General features: G+C 44.2%; 2 protein-coding genes across 4 annotated transcripts; one reads left to right on the forward strand and one right to left on the reverse strand.

The window, feature by feature from the left end:
• Positions 1 to 1,256: 1,256 nt before the first annotated feature.
• Positions 1,257 to 14,758, reverse strand: lrwd1 (leucine-rich repeats and WD repeat domain containing 1). 3 transcript variants are annotated; one of them, XM_007896455.2, is made up of 16 exons: positions 14,581 to 14,758; positions 13,866 to 13,963; positions 13,049 to 13,283; positions 12,417 to 12,536; positions 11,717 to 11,869; positions 11,212 to 11,325; positions 9,564 to 9,794; positions 8,187 to 8,313; positions 7,683 to 7,792; positions 6,399 to 6,603; positions 6,166 to 6,238; positions 4,978 to 5,118; positions 4,316 to 4,419; positions 3,972 to 4,130; positions 3,123 to 3,232; positions 1,257 to 1,621 (listed from the first exon to the last, which is right to left on the reverse strand). In XM_007896455.2, the coding sequence occupies exons 2-16, from the start codon at positions 13,946 to 13,948 to the stop codon at positions 1,481 to 1,483; spliced, it is 2,106 nt and encodes a 701-aa protein (XP_007894646.2). In that variant the 5' UTR covers positions 13,949 to 13,963; positions 14,581 to 14,758; the 3' UTR covers positions 1,257 to 1,480. The 3 variants fall into 3 exon arrangements, with proteins under 3 accessions (XP_007894646.2, XP_007894647.2, XP_042194751.1); XM_007896456.2 differs by lacking the exon at positions 12,417 to 12,536; XM_042338817.1 differs by lacking the exon at positions 14,581 to 14,758 and having other exon boundaries at positions 13,049 to 13,228; positions 13,866 to 13,957.
• A 287-nt stretch (positions 14,759 to 15,045) lies between these two features.
• Positions 15,046 to 17,410, forward strand: alkbh4 (alkB homolog 4, lysine demthylase). The gene is made up of 3 exons (XM_007896457.2): positions 15,046 to 15,291; positions 16,145 to 16,342; positions 16,550 to 17,410. Exons 1-3 carry the CDS (start codon positions 15,196 to 15,198, stop codon positions 17,222 to 17,224), a joined length of 969 nt encoding a protein of 322 aa, XP_007894648.1. The 5' UTR covers positions 15,046 to 15,195; the 3' UTR covers positions 17,225 to 17,410.
• The last annotated feature ends 216 nt before the right edge of the window (positions 17,411 to 17,626 follow it).

A 17,626-nucleotide genomic window follows, 5' to 3' on the forward strand; every position in this document is an offset into this window, starting at 1 on the left:
TGACCAAAAAGTCGTGATACTCAGGAGAAATTATATATTTTTTTAACCATAGGGTAGCTGAAAAATAAGACATTTTGGTCACCCCGTATATCCTTCTCCAAGTTATTTTCTTTCTAGAAGTAAAGTTAAAACTGTACATTTTTAAAAAAAACACACACACACATATATACTTATAAAAAACTGAACACATACCAAGTGATTTGTAACCCAATGTACAATGTATATTAATGCCCAAACCATAGAAAGTTGACCATTTTCAATTTATATATTGTAGAAAAGAATAACACAAAAGAGATGGCTTAAATGTTTCACTTCTGAAACTTTAGGACGAGGCAAAAGGATGGTGACGATCACTCGTGGCATTTATGGTAATGTACAGAACAAAAAGAAAAACATTTCAGACATGACAATTGGAAAATAAAGGAACGTACAGATTCACGTTTAACGTTCATTTCTCAAACGGCACAGAAAGGATAATGACCGACCGGTCTGATAGTGATGCCGTGTTTACACAACAACAAATTGTATTTGTACAGCAGCTTTCATGTCATGTTGTAGGCCAAAAAAAATCTCAAAAGCACTTCTGAGTGATCATTGTCAGCCGTAGTGACTGCTGTTTTGTGGTCAACCCAGTAGCCATTTTGTGCACAGCAAACAGCCCCACAAACAGCCACGAGGAAAATGACTAGTAATAATAATACAGCAATCCCCATCAAAAATTTGTATTTAAGTTACAAAAGTCTCTTGTCAGCAGCTGAAAAACAACATTAAGCACAATTTTTTTCCCCCCATTCTTTTCACGTGCACTATAATTTTTTTTAAAAAACAACTAGTCTTCTAACTAAACTCCCCTGCCAGCCCGTGATGTTGGTCAAACTAAACAGGATAAAGTTAAATCCAGACATTCTTATTAAACACTTTCCTTGAAATTGCTGCAAAGAACATCTTAAAAGTTTAAAAAATTGTCCAAATCAGAGCTGCAGCAGATACTGTACACTTGCAGCTGGAAAAGTCTCCACCAATGGCTAACAGGATTTGTTTATTTGTCTCAGAATACGACAAACTGAGTCTCGCCCCCACCCCACCCTCCGGTGAATGATTACACACACACTGCATTTTTCAAGCAAACCAGAGAACTTTGTTTATCAAATTGTTAATGTGTTGAGTGAGTGTACTTCCTCCAGACTCCGTTTCGCCCAGAAAAAAAGTCAATTCACTTTACAGTATATACTGTGGAGCGTTTTGAGATGTCTCAAAATTGTGATAAGGCGCTATATCAAATGCAAGAATCATTATTATTAGTCATTTAACAAACCTTTTAGCTGAACGTTTTTAAAAAGGTACATTTCTTTTGATGAAGACATTCTGATGCAAGATCATAAGGCACTCCAATACCAGATATGATCAGATTGATCCTTCTGTAGTCAAGGTGTCCGATTAGCCTCCTACAGAACTGGTGATGCTCGGTTCTTTTGGCTGATCATGTTCTTTTCCAAATGGCGATAATGTTCTTGTCCGTTATTGCTATCAGGTACCTAAATCCTGGGTCTGTGGTCACACTGTTTATCAAGCTGCCTTCGATTATGTTCCCTTGTACCCTCACAGCCGGCCATTGCAGAATCTGGGAGAGAAATACAAGAACGAGAATCTAACCAGGTGAGCAAAGCAACCTTCCCGGTTTGGCAATTTACCAACACAGCTGCTCTGGTTCCCAGGTACAGTGTGATGAGGGCAGCCACATTCGGATGCACAATCACCCTGATGCCTTACACAAAAGCTTCAGCTTCCCACCGTTCCTTTGATAGGCCAGAGGCAAAACCATACAAATTATTTATTTAGTTTTTGGAAGGGGTTATTACCCACTGGAAAGTAATCCACTAACTGAGTTCATACTTACTGCTGGGTAAACAGTGACGTGTGGATTAAGGAAACTTGTCTAAGGTTTCGCCCCGTTATTCGGGAAAACAGATTATCCGCTCCTCTCTAAAATCTGCTCCCGCACAAACCTCTGTGTAGATGTTATCACATTATTCACAACAGGCTCAATGGGCCAATTTCTATTCCTGTCCCCGTGAAGAATTGATTGTAAATAAAAATGTCAACTTCTCTTTTTCAGCAGTGGAATAAATGATTGCATCTGCACATTAAGACCAGCGTTGAGCAATGTACAAACTTCTTTGTTGTTCCTCAGCAAAAGTACTTCCTCAATCTAAAGCTCCAGTTGATTACACTCTACTTTTAAACAGTGCTGTTTTTGTCAACTTAATGCCATTGCTTGACCTTGTTAAGAGTCGAGGTCCGAGGTGAACAGAATAATGAACTGGCGTCCCAAATTATTATATGGATAAATGGAAAGATTAATTGTACAATTGTATCGATTAACATTACACGAGTCTACTTCAATTCCAATTATACTTTGGAAAATCAATATATAATTTAATGCTATTAATAATCCCTTTTAAAAAAATAATAATAATTTGGTCACCCAATCCACTACTGTTTGTGGGACACTGTTATGCGCAATTGGCTGCCGTGTTTCGCCCACAGTATACACAGTCAATTCACTTTATAGAATTTTCTGCGAAGCGCTTTGAGACGTCTCGAAGATGTGATAAGGCGCTATATCAAATGCAAGGATTATTCTTGATATTCCAGCTACACTAGGACGACTGATCTTAGCCGCAGCTGAACACAGACTCAGTGTCTCACATCTTTCAGACACGACTGGGAACAATGGGAATGTAACCAATGGCAACAAGTCGGGAAAAAAATACAAGAGGGAACTTCAGGCCACTTCACACCGTGAGAAATGTTGCAGCAGTGCCTGCCATGGGACGAGGTGATTTCCTTTTGGAAAAGATCCTCAGAGCATTTCCTGTGGACCACATTCACGTGGACGTGGTTTGGCTTCAGATCCAGAGTAAGGTTGTGCAAAGGAGAACAAGAAACAGCAATTCATTTCAATGACACAGAAAGTACTGTAATACCACCACAGGCAAGGCTTTTGGACAAACTGTTGCAAGGAACCAATGTAATGTACTGTATATTAATAGAGAAATTATTCTGATAGATAGCATTACTGCTCATCTTGTTGGATGTTATGTAGTAAGAGAGTAATGTACCTGTGTTGGTGAGAACTTAGTTCCAGAAGTCTTCTCTTCCTTGCTGAACTCAGGCAGTTCATACATCCAAACATCCCCCTTCTCATCCCCACACAGGATACGATTTTCCTCTGCAGAAACCATCCATTCAACAAGTGATACAATACCAAATTTAAAAAAATAATAATTTGGTCAACTCAATCCACGACTGTTTGTGGGACACTGCTGTGCGCAATTGGCTGCAGGGTTTCGCCCACAAAATATAGTCAATTCCCTTTATGGTATATTTTGTGAAGCGCTTTGAGACGTCTTGAAGACGTGATAAGGCACTATATCAAATGCAAGGATTATTATACATATATTGCAGGATTTACTGACCAGTGGATTGACTGTGCATTTTGTGGGAGATCATGGCAGCCAATTTGCACACAGCAACGTCCCACAAAAGCCATGGAGTGAATGACGAATTTTATTGGGGGGGGAGGGGGGGGTATGTTGGCCAGGACACCAGGAGAAACTCCCTTCTTTTTTCTCGAATAGTGCCGTGGGATCTTTAATGTCCACATGAACAGGCAGACGGGATCTCAGTTTAACGTGTCATCTGAAGGGCAGCACCTCTAGCAATGCAACACACCCCAGCACTGCATTGGAGCATCAGCTTAGACTATGTGATTCCAAGTCCTGATGTAGTGCTTGAACCCACAACCTTCTGACTCAGAGGCGAGAGCGCTACTACTGCGCCAGGCTGACGACCAAGCTCTGGCTGAGCCTAGACCTTCTTCAGGTAAATATGGACAAGAAGGTTGCCATCCTCCTCAGCTCTCAGACAAGAATACTCCATCAATCCACAGATGTGAATGTGGTACTCACCTGGGCAGGTAAAGAGGGAGATATAGGGCACATCTGTCTTGGACCACTCCATCTCCCAGAGAATCACTGCATTCACTTTCTTACTTTGTTTCCTCCGAGCTTTTAGCGTTCGACTCCAGCTCCACAGATAGATTGATCCTTGCATCAAGTTCTTGGAGGCTACATGAGAATGAGATGGTTACTTGAAGGTAGCCTTGTGCAGCAGGCCAATAGTACAATTGGCACTTCAGCATTATGACCGTCTGAAGTAACATATTCTTTTCCTTAGCTTTTTGCAGGATATACTGTGAAGCAAATTGACTGTGTATTTTGATGATAATAATAATAAACCCTTCGACACACACCCACAAGATCTTGATTGCAGAAAGCCAAGGAATCAACCATATGGAAGTTACCATCAGCATCTTCGTCCTCATAAATTGGAAACACAAACTCCATCTCGATTTGTCTAAAGCACAAAGAGAAAACACATTGAAATCCTCACTGTAACCCTCGCTGCTTGATCTCCAGTAGCACAGGCAGGCAGCATTGTGTTACTTACTTCACATTATTTATTCATCATGTCTGGTACTCGTTTCATAATCCCCGAGCATAATGTGACCCCCACTATGTACTGGTCCTTAGGTAGAAATTGAGCCACTGATTCCCTATTCTCGTCAATCTTGGACATTTGTGGATAAACTTTGCAAGCAATGGGTTGGGATTGGGTGACTTGAAAGGGATGGGTGGGTAATCCCTACCCAATACTGACGTTTATATAGTGTTCTTCACGTGGGGTAGCACCTCGAAGAGCACTAGACAGGAACCTCTTTCTTTAGGAATGTAATTAAATCCTAGTACACTATTAATAACCATATAGTTCTTACAGGAAATAACGTCTCGGGACACAGTACATAGTTCGGGACATGACATGTGTGTGCGACTGCCAGGATGGTGGAAAGTGAACTGGATGGACCTTGGTCTTCTTTCATCGAGCAATTCTTATGTTCTTAACTAAACCCCTCACCTTTTGCCATCACGTTTTGAGAGCGTTATATCCCAGGCAAAACAGCCATTATCAGACGCAGCCACTAAATACTGATCAGGACACGTTGGGACGAGGCTCACCCTCAACGGAGTCGAACAAACTTTCAAAGTCAGCAATTGACTATTGCAACAAGAGAAACAGGTATTAATCAGAGCATTTCAAACGCAAGAAAACTCAGTAGCATATATCATCAGTCTTCCTTGGAGCCAGACTCTTCTATAACATCGAAAAGTCTCAAAGCACTTCACAGGGAAGTATAGTGACTGTATTTTGTAGTAAGCGTGGCAGCCAATTTGCACAAAGAAATGTCTCTTAAACAGCTATGAAGTTGAGTGACTAATTTTACCTGGAGGATTGTTGGCCAGAACACAGGAGAAACTTCCTTTTCTTTATGAATAGTGCCATGGTTTATCATCCATCAAGTAATTACATGTATCCTTTCTGTTAGCCCAGGGATTACTACAATCCTTTGTAGTGTGTCAAGGCTAAGGTTTGCATTGGTGTAAAATATAGAATACTAAATTTATTATTGACCTTTTAGGTCATTTAATCTGTGGTTCACAAACAGATATTTATTTCATACCCTTTTCAGTTTCTAAACCTATTGCTGAGATCTAGAGATTGGAGTGTTACATAGTTTTGAGTCTGTATGTTTTTCCTTAATACCTTTTACATTTCTGTAATCCTGCAGTGAAATCAGGAGGCAGTTTTTCACACGAAGGCTAGTGGAAACCTGGAACTCTCTCCCTCCCCCAAAAGGCTGTGGATTATGGCTGGATCCATTCAAATTTTCAAGACTGATAAGGGTATCAAGGCGGATAAATGAGTTGAGATACAAATCAGCCATGATTTAATAGAATGGTGGAACAGACTCGAAGGGCTGAATAGACTCCTCCTGTTCCTATTTTCCTATCCTTTACCTTCCATTTTTAAACAACATCCTACACCCTATGAGCACAGAATCACTTTCCCTACTTACTTCCAAAAATTAAATGGCCGCCAACTATCTTCATAAAAATTACATTAAAAAACTTGCATCAGAAAATATAATCCTAAAGTTTTTTTTGTAAAGGAAGTGAGTGTCCCTTTAAATTACAATGGTTGGACAGAGAGTTAAGATTAAAAATGTTTGTTCCTGATTACTAAGCAAATATATAAAATATTTACCTGACTTTGAAGTTATAATCACAGTCTGGCACACCAATATCCCACAAGATGATGCTTTCATCGTAGGACCCAGCTGGTTGAAGAAAAGATATTCATACAATCTTAAAATCAGCATGTTACGAGTAGAATGCTAAGTTGCTCTCACAAGTTTCATCCTAACAAATCATCATTAAAAGACCTTCTGTCGTACTGTTGGGGTGGGGAGGGGAGGAAATAAAGAACATAATGCTCACTGAAGAGGAAGGTCTCCCTCTTTGGGTTGAAGCAAAGGGTAGATATTGGCTTCTTATGGGCCTTTATCTGTCCATAACAGTAATTCACCCTTGTGTGAATCAATTTAACTACGCCTTTCCGTCCGCCTACAGCCAAGATGTTGAGTTTCCGTCTATGACCCTTGTCAACCACAGTCAAGGTAGTCCATGCCAAGGAGAAGAACTCCTGAGAAAAATACAGAAACACCAAAGTTTGCAAGTAATGTTGAAATCAGAGAAATTGACACAGCTCACAGTAATAGATAAGAACTTGCATTACTTACTCTGTTATACAAAAATAAAGCAACCATTCTCTATACATTTTGCTCACAATATACATCAATTCACTTCACACTATAACCATGAGGGGTTTTGTTAGGGTAACAACAACAACAACAACAATCCTTACATTTGATATAGCGCTTTTCACGTCGGGAGGACGTCCCAAAGCGCTTCACAGAACACACTGTAAAGTGAATTGACTGTATGTTTGTGGGCGAACGCGGCAGCCAATTGCGCACAGCAATGTCCCACAAACAGTCGTAGATTGAAATTCACCAATTTATTATTGTTTTTGGTTTTTGAGGGATTATTATTAGGCCCTGTGTGGAGTAAGGAAACTTGCCCAAGGTTTCGCCCTCTGCCTGGAATTGAACTCAGGTCTCTCGCTTGCAAAGCGAGTGCTCTAACCACTGAGCTACAGGACTCCACAAAATGGAGTAAATAGGGTAAATAGAGAGACGTTATTTCCATTGATAGGGAGTCAGTAAGTAGGGGACACAGTTATAAGACAGCCACAGGAAGATCAAAAGGAGAATTTAGGAGGAGTTTTTTCAGACAGTTAAAGTTAAATTTCAGTCAATTCAGGTTGGATCACATTCTTTGAAGTTGAATATTAGTTATTGATAGGAATACCCCAACTGTTAAACTGCAAACTGTTCCACGTGTTAATTTCAACAGCCTTGAACTGTGCAATCTGTGGCATTGCGCAAGATATAACTGCTGATGGGTGTGTTTTATCATACCCTACCTTTGACCCAGTAGTGTAAGCAGAGTATATGACTGCTGCATTCAGCTGTGCCAAAGTTGAAGGAACCTTTAATATTTTCACACAGGCAAAACTTACTTCTATGGAGAGGGAAAAAGTGATATTTACCCAAATATTTGTTACATTCCAATCAAACATTTGCTGTGCATTTAGAAGACAAGAGAAACATAGAAAATACTCATTTGTCTGGTTTGCTAATTTCGAGTAACTTTACTTACCTCTCCCATAGATTTGTACTTGTGCTGGACCTTCCCAGTCTCACAGTCGATGACACAGACAGAATCCCCTCCACATGTAGCAACAGTGCGAGACGACTGCAGCCCTGCATCTGAAGCAAATATTGAAATGGGATAATCTGACATCCAGGAGTATTGAGACAATTGTTAACAAATCAAAAACATGTAAAAGAAAAAAGTCACGAAGAGACACCACAAAATGCATCGAATTTAAAATCAAATTTATATTTTGTGAGCGAAACACGGCAGCCAATTGTGCACAGCAGTGTCCACAAACAGTCATGGATTGAGTGACCAAATTATTATAATTTTTTTTTGAAGGGATTATTACCACCAGAAAAGCAATCCGCCAATTGACTGACAAGCAGGTTCCTACTTACTGCTAGGGAAACAGAAGCATGTGGAGTAAGGAAACTCGTCTAAGGTTTCGCCCTGCCTGGCATTTGCTATAGAACATGGATGGTTTTATAGTTGTATTAAATATACCTAGAATTTGAGTGCTGTTGGATTCTGGTTCAAAGGCACAGGCCCACAACTGGGTGCTGAAATCGTCAGGATTGTTATTCTTGCTGTGACTCTGTAGAAAATGTAAAGGTTCCAGAGCAATTGGTGTCTGGAGATGGGGGGAGAAACAAATCTATTAGAAACCTGTGGAGGGAGAGGAATAACAACACAAGGCCTAGTTTAGATTTCTATCACTAAATGTCCTCTGCTCTTGCCAAAGTATGGACATGTTTTCCTGGGTCGTTTTGAGCACAGGAAGATTTCTGTCTCCCTCCCCTTGTGGTTAGTTCCCCATCTCAATACAGCTGACAGATGACATGACTGACGTACGTTGCTCTTTCTTCCCCATTTCCAGCAGAAGACAGAGGATAATTACGGGGCAAAACAACAATTCTCTGTTCGAGAGCGGTATACAAAAAAAGCCCAGAATTAAGTTGCAGCTCACAACTAGGAAATGGAAATGGCCCCTGTGCTCCAGCTTTAAGGAAAGCAAAAACTGCAACGTTCCTGCGCCTGACTTTCAATCAGAATATTCCTTGCATTTGGTATTACTGCCTTTCACGCCCGGAGGACGCGCCAAAGCACTTCACAGGATTTTACTGCAAAGTGGAGTAGTGACTGTACTTGTAGGTGAATGCGGCAACCCAATTGCACACAGCAATGCCCCACAAACAACCATGAAATAAACAAATGACCTTTTACTTACTTATAAAGTACATTTTCCCTCCTTGTGGATCTCCTTCACTGACCAGCCAGAAAGGCAGCCAAAGCAAGCTTCAGACTTGGGTCATGCAGAACAGTGCCCAAAGACAGTCTGCCACCCACACGGGCAGCATTTTACGTTCTTTTTTAACTCCATTTGTTACATCTTTTCAATTACTGTATTTCCTATATTGTAACCACCCCCCCACCCCCTCCTACCCTGTATTGCTTTTTGACTGCGCACATTATTCTGTTACAGGTCTTTTTATTCACAGCACGTTTTAACAGAATCAATTGGATCTGCAATTCAGTATGAAGTAATTCACGGTTGTAGGTTATAAAGCCACACTGTGATAAGAATCAAGTACTACAGCAACATAAAAACATAAAGTCCAAGTACATTTAGATTAGATCCCTTTGACCATGCTATTTAATAGTTTAATAGTTATGGAGCATGAAAGTGTACACATAATTTTTTTTTGAAGGGATTATTACCCTCAGAAAAGCAATCTGCCAATTGACTACCACCAGGTTCCTACTTACTTCTAGGTAAACAGATGTGTGTGGAGTAAGCAAACTTGCCTAAGGTTTACACCAGCTTCACGAGCTCTGGCAATTCAACCATAGAGAAGAAAGTTCATGTGATCTGTCAGTTACCTTGCACTTTGATTTCTTTCTTGGAGTCCTCTTCTCTTCAGCCAGGGTCCCTGGTGTCATGGAGTGATTTCTCTTTCTGAGACTTGTTCTGGTTTCATTTTGCTTTGCAACTCCACTCCTCGACTTAGAGCTCTGAGGTGTGGAGAGCATTTGTCCTTCTCTCTGATGCTGAATTCTCATACTCTTCCTGGGTGTGTCTTTGCTGTCATTCTGATATTTCTCAAAATTAACCTGGGGTGAGATAACACAACATTCTATACCAAATACAAGTTTTAATTATTTCCTATCAAAGTTTGTGAGAGATCGAAACCCTGGACAAACTTTACTCCATGAAAGGTTTTAAAGCAGAAAATTCTCAAAAGAAGTAACACTCAGCACCAGGTGATTCCAACAGATGGACAACAACAACAACAACAACAACAAGATTCCATTTATAGAGCGCCTTTCACGTCAGGAGGACGTCCCAAGGCGCTGCACAGTTGGGTCATGACCCGAGCAGGGGGGAAATGGTCAGGGTGAGGGGAGGGAAGGGAGGGAGAGAGGAGGGGGAAATGGTCAGGGTGAGGGGAGGGAAGGGAGGGAGCGAGGAGGAGGAAGAGAGTCGAGAGGGGAGCTGAAGGCACGGTCAAAGAGAAAGGTTTTGAGACCGGCCTTGAAGGAGGAAAGGGAGGAAGCAAGGCGAAGGCACTGGGGGATGGAGTTCCAGAGCCTCGGGGCTGAGAGGCTGAAGGCCCGACCACCGATAGTAGGGCGGTTGGGGCGGGGGACGTGGAGCAGACCGGAGCCAGAGGAACGGAGGGTACGGGCAGGTAGGTAGGGGGATAGTAGGTTGGAGAGGTAGGAGGGAGCAAGGCCGTGAATGGCCTTGTAGGTGAGGATGAGGATCTTGAAATCAATCCTCTGGGGGATGGGGAGCCAGTGGAGGGGAGCGAGGGTAGGAGTGATGTGGTCCCGAAGCCTGGTGCGGGACAGTACACGAGCTGCAGAGTTCTGAATGACCTGCAGTGTGGAGGGAGGTGGCGGGAAGGCCGGCGAGGAGAGAGTTCCCATAGTCCAGCCTTGAGGTGACAAAGGCGTGAACCAGGGTTTCAGCAGCGTGAGGGGTGAGGTAGTGCCGTAGTCTGGCGATATTCCGGAGGTGATGGAAGGCGGTGCCAGTTGTGGTGCGGATGTGAGGGAGAAAGGACAGCTCAGGGTCGAACAAAACGCCGAGGTTCCTGACTGGCTTTGAGAGGTGGAGAGTGCAGCCTTGGATGCTGATGGTGTCGGCGCCTGAGGTGCGGAGGCGCTGACGTGAGCCAATCAGGAGGGCCTCGGTTTTTCGCACGTTGAGCTGAAGAAAGTTGTCTCTCGTCCAGGACTCGATGTCGGACAGACAGCTGTCAGTACATCGGTGGTCGTGGAGTTGAGAGTAGAGGAGGAAAGGTAGAGTTGGGTGTCATCCGCATACATGTGGAAGTTAACCCCATGTTTGCGGATGATGTCACCGAGGGGGAGCATATAGAGGGTGAGGACAAAAGCAGAAGGAACATACAAATGAACACACACACATATATATAGGAACGTAAGCCATTCAGCCTATGCTCGAGAAAATGCTCCCCAAATATTTTTTCCTCAAAAAAATTAGATGAAGTCATCAAAGTCTTACATTAATATCATCTTCATCCTCCTCCTCCTCACTTTTATTCTCCTCGGAGTCCGAGGCCTCTTCCTTCTCATTCTGTTCCAGAGAGGCCACAAGTTCAGTTGCAATCGTTTCCACCTGGGCGGTGAAGTAGAGAAATGTCAACACCTAAAAGAGACTCACTAGAGGCTGCTCGAGGAGCCAGGCAAAACTGCAGGTTGTGAGGCAAATTCAGCCCTGAAACTCAGGAACACTCTTCCTCTATCCCTCCATCTTGCCCTTTTCCTTCCCCATCTTCAGATCACACCTCAAGACCTCCCCCTTTGACCATGGGTACAGTCACCTCCTCCATCCCCCCGGCTCAGCATCGTGCTCCACCACTGTCAAGCGCTCTGGAAAGCTACCCTGTGTGAGTGGCGCTTTATAAATGCAAGTTGTTGTTGTAAATGATCAAAATTTCTCCTGCATTTGCATGCAGAGAAACAAGGTCATCGGCCCAATAATTAGATAAAGACACAAAACTACCTACCCTCCATTTTGTAAATTCACGTAGGGAATTTGGCCCATAATTAACTTTAGCCACTGCAGATTTCACAAAGGCTTTCCCAACCTCTCTTATCTCCTCAGGGCTGGGTGGATCTGAGAACTGGTCCTTATAGTTTTTCTCCCAAAAAGAAGTTACCTAGAGAAATAAAATCATTATAATAATAAGTGCACATGTAACAAATAGGCAGGAAATATCGGCCATCTTTTTAGTGTCGGGTTAAATGCAAGTTATCGTAAAAGCTCTAAGATAGCAGCAGTGTGATCAGTTCCACTCTCTCCCAATTCATCCATCACCTTATTATAATAACAGTCCCAGTCATTTCAGTGGATAGGTTGAACTGACATACAGTAAGTACACAATGTCTACTGAGGCAAACGGATCAGAAACTTATTGTTCTGACATGTCCCACTCCCTTTTTCAGAGAAATGGCTAAAATATCCCACAACTGAGCAGTTCGATTGTTATTATTGTTAAAATAAGATAATACCGAGGCATTTTTTATTACAGTCCACTTCACAAGCATTCCTTTGAAGTGCTTTGAATAACTACGCAATAAGTAGATCCTGTTTCCTTTCCGTTTCGTGTTGTGTCTTGCAAGGCCCTCAGTTGTAAACTGGCTAAATCATCAATAATCCCAATGTAGTTCAGAAAAATCTTTGTTACACAAATATCAAGAACTCACTCGAGCCATTAGTTCTCGGCTGTTGACGAACCTCAGGTGATTTGCACTGGATGTTATATCCTTTCCATTGATGCGTTGCAGATTCGACAACATATACATCATCTTGTAGTGGTCGCTAATCTAAACAGAAATATTAATAGTACTTGCATTTGATATAGCACCTTTCACAATGGAAAAACATCTCAAAGCACTTCACGGGAATAACTGAAGTACAATGACTGTGTATCTTGTAGGCAAATGTGGGATCTAATTTAACCATATCCCCAGCCTTGCTTGGCTCCATATCCCCCAGTGGATCAAGTTCAACATCCTCATCCACGTATTCAAATCCCTCCACATTCACCTCTATAGCCTCTTAAATTCTACTGAATCTGGAAAGTGTTAGGTGCAGGTTGGCAAGGCTTGGGGACCCCATAGTGTGTGATGGGTACTGCTGGAGTCTAACCAGCTAATCCCACATTGCTTGCCATTGATATTGCAGTCTGGCAAGCTCTCTCGCTGTTTCTTCAGCTAGAACCATTCTACCTGTTAGGGCTTTGGCTTGCAGGGTTAACAGGAGCTGAGCGGGATGATTCCCTGCTCCCAGTGATGTGAATTTAGGGCTCCACGATAACTCGGCTTCCACTACTTACTGTCAAATACAAGTTGTCTTCATAGATGAGATCCTCGAGGTGTGGGAACTGGCTCAGTGACATAATATCCTCCAGCTGATTATTGGCACAGTTGAGGACTCGCAGCTCGACAAGTCCCAAATTGGGTGGAATCTCACTCAACAGATTTCCCGACACGTTCAGTTCTTTCAGCCTCGTCATCTGCGAAAGCAACCGTGGATCCAAATCACTTGTGCTCAGCTGCAGATTAGAAAGGCTGAATAGAAACAGGAAGGTACGGTTTAGACGGGAATTAACAAGACAAGCGTCACGAGCAGTCAAGTAATAGCATGAGCACTCGCTTTGCAAGCGAGAGACCTGAGTTCAATTCCAGGCAGAGGGCGAAACCTTGGGCCAAGTTTCCTTACTCCACACAGAGCCTAATAATAATCCTCCAAAACCCAAAACAATAATAAAATTAGTCATTTTCAGTCTACGACTGTTTGTGGGACATCGCTGTGCGCAATTGGCTGCCGCGTTCGCCCACAAATGTACAGTCAATTCACTTTGCAGTGCGTTCTGTGAAGCGCTTTGGGACGTCCTCCCGACGTGAAAAGCGCTATATCAAAATGCGAGGATTATTATTATCGGTGAAACATTAAAAACACCACCGACGCGTCACTTTTATCCACAGCCGCTGCCCAGGTTTTCCCGAACAGCCGGTTTTGGTCTTCCTTCGCCGAACAAATTCTTGCGTTCGACTCCGGACAGGTGCGGCGGAATAACTGCTCCGTTTCCGCGCCACGAGTACCTATGCGGGAATAGCGACGAGGGGGGCGCGGGATGTCGGGGTACCCACTCGATCTTCTTGACGTGTCTCAAGTGCGCGCATTTCGGAGTCCCCTTTGCGAGCAGCAGCTCTCGCGTGACCCTCGTCGTCATCTTCTTCGGATGCCCCTGCAAACGTTCGAGAGATGCCGATTATCTTACAACGCAATACCGTCGTCATCGTCGATAATAATAATCCTGGCATCTGAGGCGGCGCCTCAGCGCGTCCTCCGGACGGCTCAGGAGAGCGCCGCGCGGGACACGCCGCGAAGCCACTCGATTGTGTCCCAGAAACAGCCGCGGGTGATTATCCAAACTATTGTGGAGTCCTGTAGCTCAGTGGTTAGAGCACTCGCTTTGCGAGTGAGAGACCTGAGTTCAATTCCAGGCAGAGGGCGAAACCTCGGGCAAGTTTCCTTACTCCACACAGAGCCTAATAATAGTCCCTCCAAAACCAAAAACAATAATAAATTGGTCATTTTCAACCCACGACTGTTTGTGGGACATTGCTGTGCGCAATTGGCTGCCGCGTTCGCCCACAAATATACAGTCAATTCACTTTACAGTGTGTTCTGTGAAGCGCTTTGGGACGTCCTCCCGATGTGAAAAGCGCTATATCAAATGCGAGGATTATTATTATTATTTTTTTTCTTGAAGGGATTATCAACCGCTGGAAAAAACGGTCCCCCCTCCCCCCACACCCCCCCCCCCACCTCCACCCCACTAACAACCCGCCCCCTACTTACTGCCGGGTATACAGTGTGTGTGTGGGTGTGTGTGTGGGGTGGGGGGTCTCTGTGGCCTCTGTGAGGAGAGCGCTTCTATCCACTGGAAGCGAACACTAAGGCGCCCATTCGCCGGAGCAGAGGCTTCACCCGCGGCTCGAGTTTCCCGCCCGAGCCTCCAACTGTCGCCGGCGGCCCGAGCGCGAGATTCCCGCTCAAACAGCGCCCTCAGCCGGCGGGCGGACAGCCGCCCCCCCGCCCAAAAAAAAAAAAAGTAGCCCAATATCACCCGCCGGTAGAGATGCATATGTACCGGTTAGCGGCAGAGTGGGCGGTTTAGGCGAGAATAAAACCCGCCCAATCGGGCGTGAACCCGCCCCGCCCCGCCCCGGCCCGGCCTGGTCACGTGGCTGCCGGCGGCAGTTGGTTGGGTGCTCCCCCCCCCCCCCCCACCCTCCGCGCGCGTGCGCACTCCGCTCTCCCAGTGGCAGCAGCGGCGGCGGGTGTCATGGCGGCGGCCCTTCCCGGTGAGCGGCGGGAAAAATAAAATACAAGAGGTCTCGGGTTGGTTCAGCGGGGACCGAATTCCCGGAGGGGGGGAAGGAGGAAGGAGGGAGCTGGACCCGGCCCGAGGCCATGGCGGAGAGCGCCCGGGAGCCGAGCTGCGGGTGCAAAGGCATCCGCTCGTGCCTGACGTGTGAGGAGAGCGGGTCGCCCAAGCTCCAAGTCCGGGTAAGAAGCAAATCATCATCATCATCATCATCATCATCACCACCACCATCACCACAATCATCATCATCACCGTCACCACAATCATCATCATCATCACCACCACCGTCACCACAATCATCATCACCATCATCATCACCATCATCATCATCACCACCACCGTCACCACAATCATCATCACCGTCACCACAATCACCATCACCGTCACCACAATCTTTGCGTTCGATATAACACCTTTATCGCGTCTCCCAGAGCGTCTCAAAGCGCTTTGCGGAATACGCTGTCTGTCAAGTGAATTTAAGCGCTCGTGAGACGCCGTTCCGGCGTGGAGAGGGCGCTGTATAAATCCCATGTGGTTGTGGTTATGGCGGTGGTGGTTGAATTTGCATGTGTATTTTGCGGGTGAAACCAGGCAGCCAATTGGGCCCAACAGCGTCCCGCAGACCGCGCCCCGTGGATATGTATAGATCATACATATTTACAGTGTCTAAAAGTGTTGATTCAGCCCCATGTTACACCCGATTCCTATACCCGTTCCAACAAAGCATACAAATAGCAACAGCCGAGATGACGATCAAAATCTATGATGGACAACCAGGATTAGCCAAGTTTATAAAGCAATCTTACACCAGAGATACAGACTAATTGGGCTGAACGGTCTGTTTACATGTCATGTCATTCTATGATAACAGGCATGTTAAGTAAATGCCTCAACTGCGGTGGTACTTACCTGAATGGTCATCCTGTCACAGATCCTATTTGGGGAGTGAAAAAGTAGCTTCCTACTTGGCTATGGTTCTCCCATGTATTAGTTTTAAGCGTTGAAATTGATCATTGTCTATTTTTCTTTCTGCAGAAAAAGTACCAACTCACTTACGATCGTAGGTCAGGTTTCGCAGTGGGGGGTGAATTCTGTGGATTTAGTAAATGGGCTTTACCGTTCCCTGGTGTGTATTTATTGGACAATTTTGTCAGTGAGGAGGAGGAGACCCAACTGGTGGACATGATGGATAGAGATGAGTGGAAATCTTCACAATCTGGGCGAAAGAAACAGGTGTGTTTTTCCTGACTGTGCGTTTTTCCTGGCTTTCAGTACAAAAACACTAATCTGAGCATTAAAAAGAGATACGGGGAAAGAGGGATTAATACAAAAGCAGCAATTTAGGAAAATGGGTATCGGTTGCAAAGACATGATGGGGCAAAGACTTCCTTCTCTGCTAAAAATGTCACGTTTCTTAACCATTTTCTTTTCTACATGTAGGATTATGGTCCAAAGGTGAATTTTAAGAAACGCAAGCTGAAAACTGGGTGTTTCAATGGCCTGCCGAGCTTCAGCCATCAGCTTGTGAACCGAATGCTAAAGTGCCCGGTGCTGAAGGACTTCCTTCCTGTAGAACAGTGTAACCTGGATTATAGGCCAGAGCGAGGTTCCTCCATTGACCCACACTTTGACGACTGGTGGCTGTGGGGAGAACGCCTGGTCAGCGTGAATCTACTGGCTGACACCACGTTATCAATGTCGCGCGACTCGGACAACTACATCCAGCTGCATCCATCTGGACAGATGTGCAACACACAGTCACCTGCTCCAGTAACTGACCAGTCAGAGAGAACTTTCCATTTTAATGGGGATAATCTTCCAGTTCACTGTACAGGTGACTGCAGAGTGGAAAGGACAAGTGAAGCAGGGCAAAGGCTAACTTGTTATAGTGATGTGGAGGTGGCCATCCACGTGCCGAGGAGATCTTTGGTTGTGTTGTATGGGGAGGCACGTTATAAATGGAAACATGCCATTCATAGAGAAAGTATCAAGTCAAGACGAATATGTAGCACGTTCAGGGAGCTATCAGAAGAATTCAGTCAAGGAGGAAAGCAGGAAGCATTGGGGAAACAATTCTTGGATATAGCTTTGAGCTTTCAGGGTAATCCTGTGTAAAACTCCGAAGTCTCAAGCACATTTGATTTCTTTTATAAAGCTAACTATCTTTGCGAGACATAAGGGATTGTTTTTTCAAATTATTCATATTTTGTCAACCTTTCCTCCTCCAGTCCTTATTGTTTTTGCGGTTTTGCCCCAAAGTATACAGTCAATTCACTTTACAGTATATTCTGTGAAGTGCTTTGAGACATCTCGAATACGTGACAAGGCGTTATATCAAATGCAAGGGTATGCAGTTTGTGGGAATAGATGGAGACCTGAAAGTGTTGAGTTTCTTGGGGTGTACTGCTTTTAAACTCTTCATAATGACACCTTCTGTTTTGTATTCAATTGTCAAGCTTTGATTTTTGTATCTGAATCATCAAAAAATAGTCATTAAAATAGGTTTATTTAAGGAGC

This window comes from Callorhinchus milii, unplaced genomic scaffold (genome assembly GCF_018977255.1).
Source record: "Callorhinchus milii isolate IMCB2004 unplaced genomic scaffold, IMCB_Cmil_1.0 Scaffold10, whole genome shotgun sequence".
Classification (NCBI taxonomy): Eukaryota; Metazoa; Chordata; class Chondrichthyes; order Chimaeriformes; family Callorhinchidae; genus Callorhinchus; species Callorhinchus milii.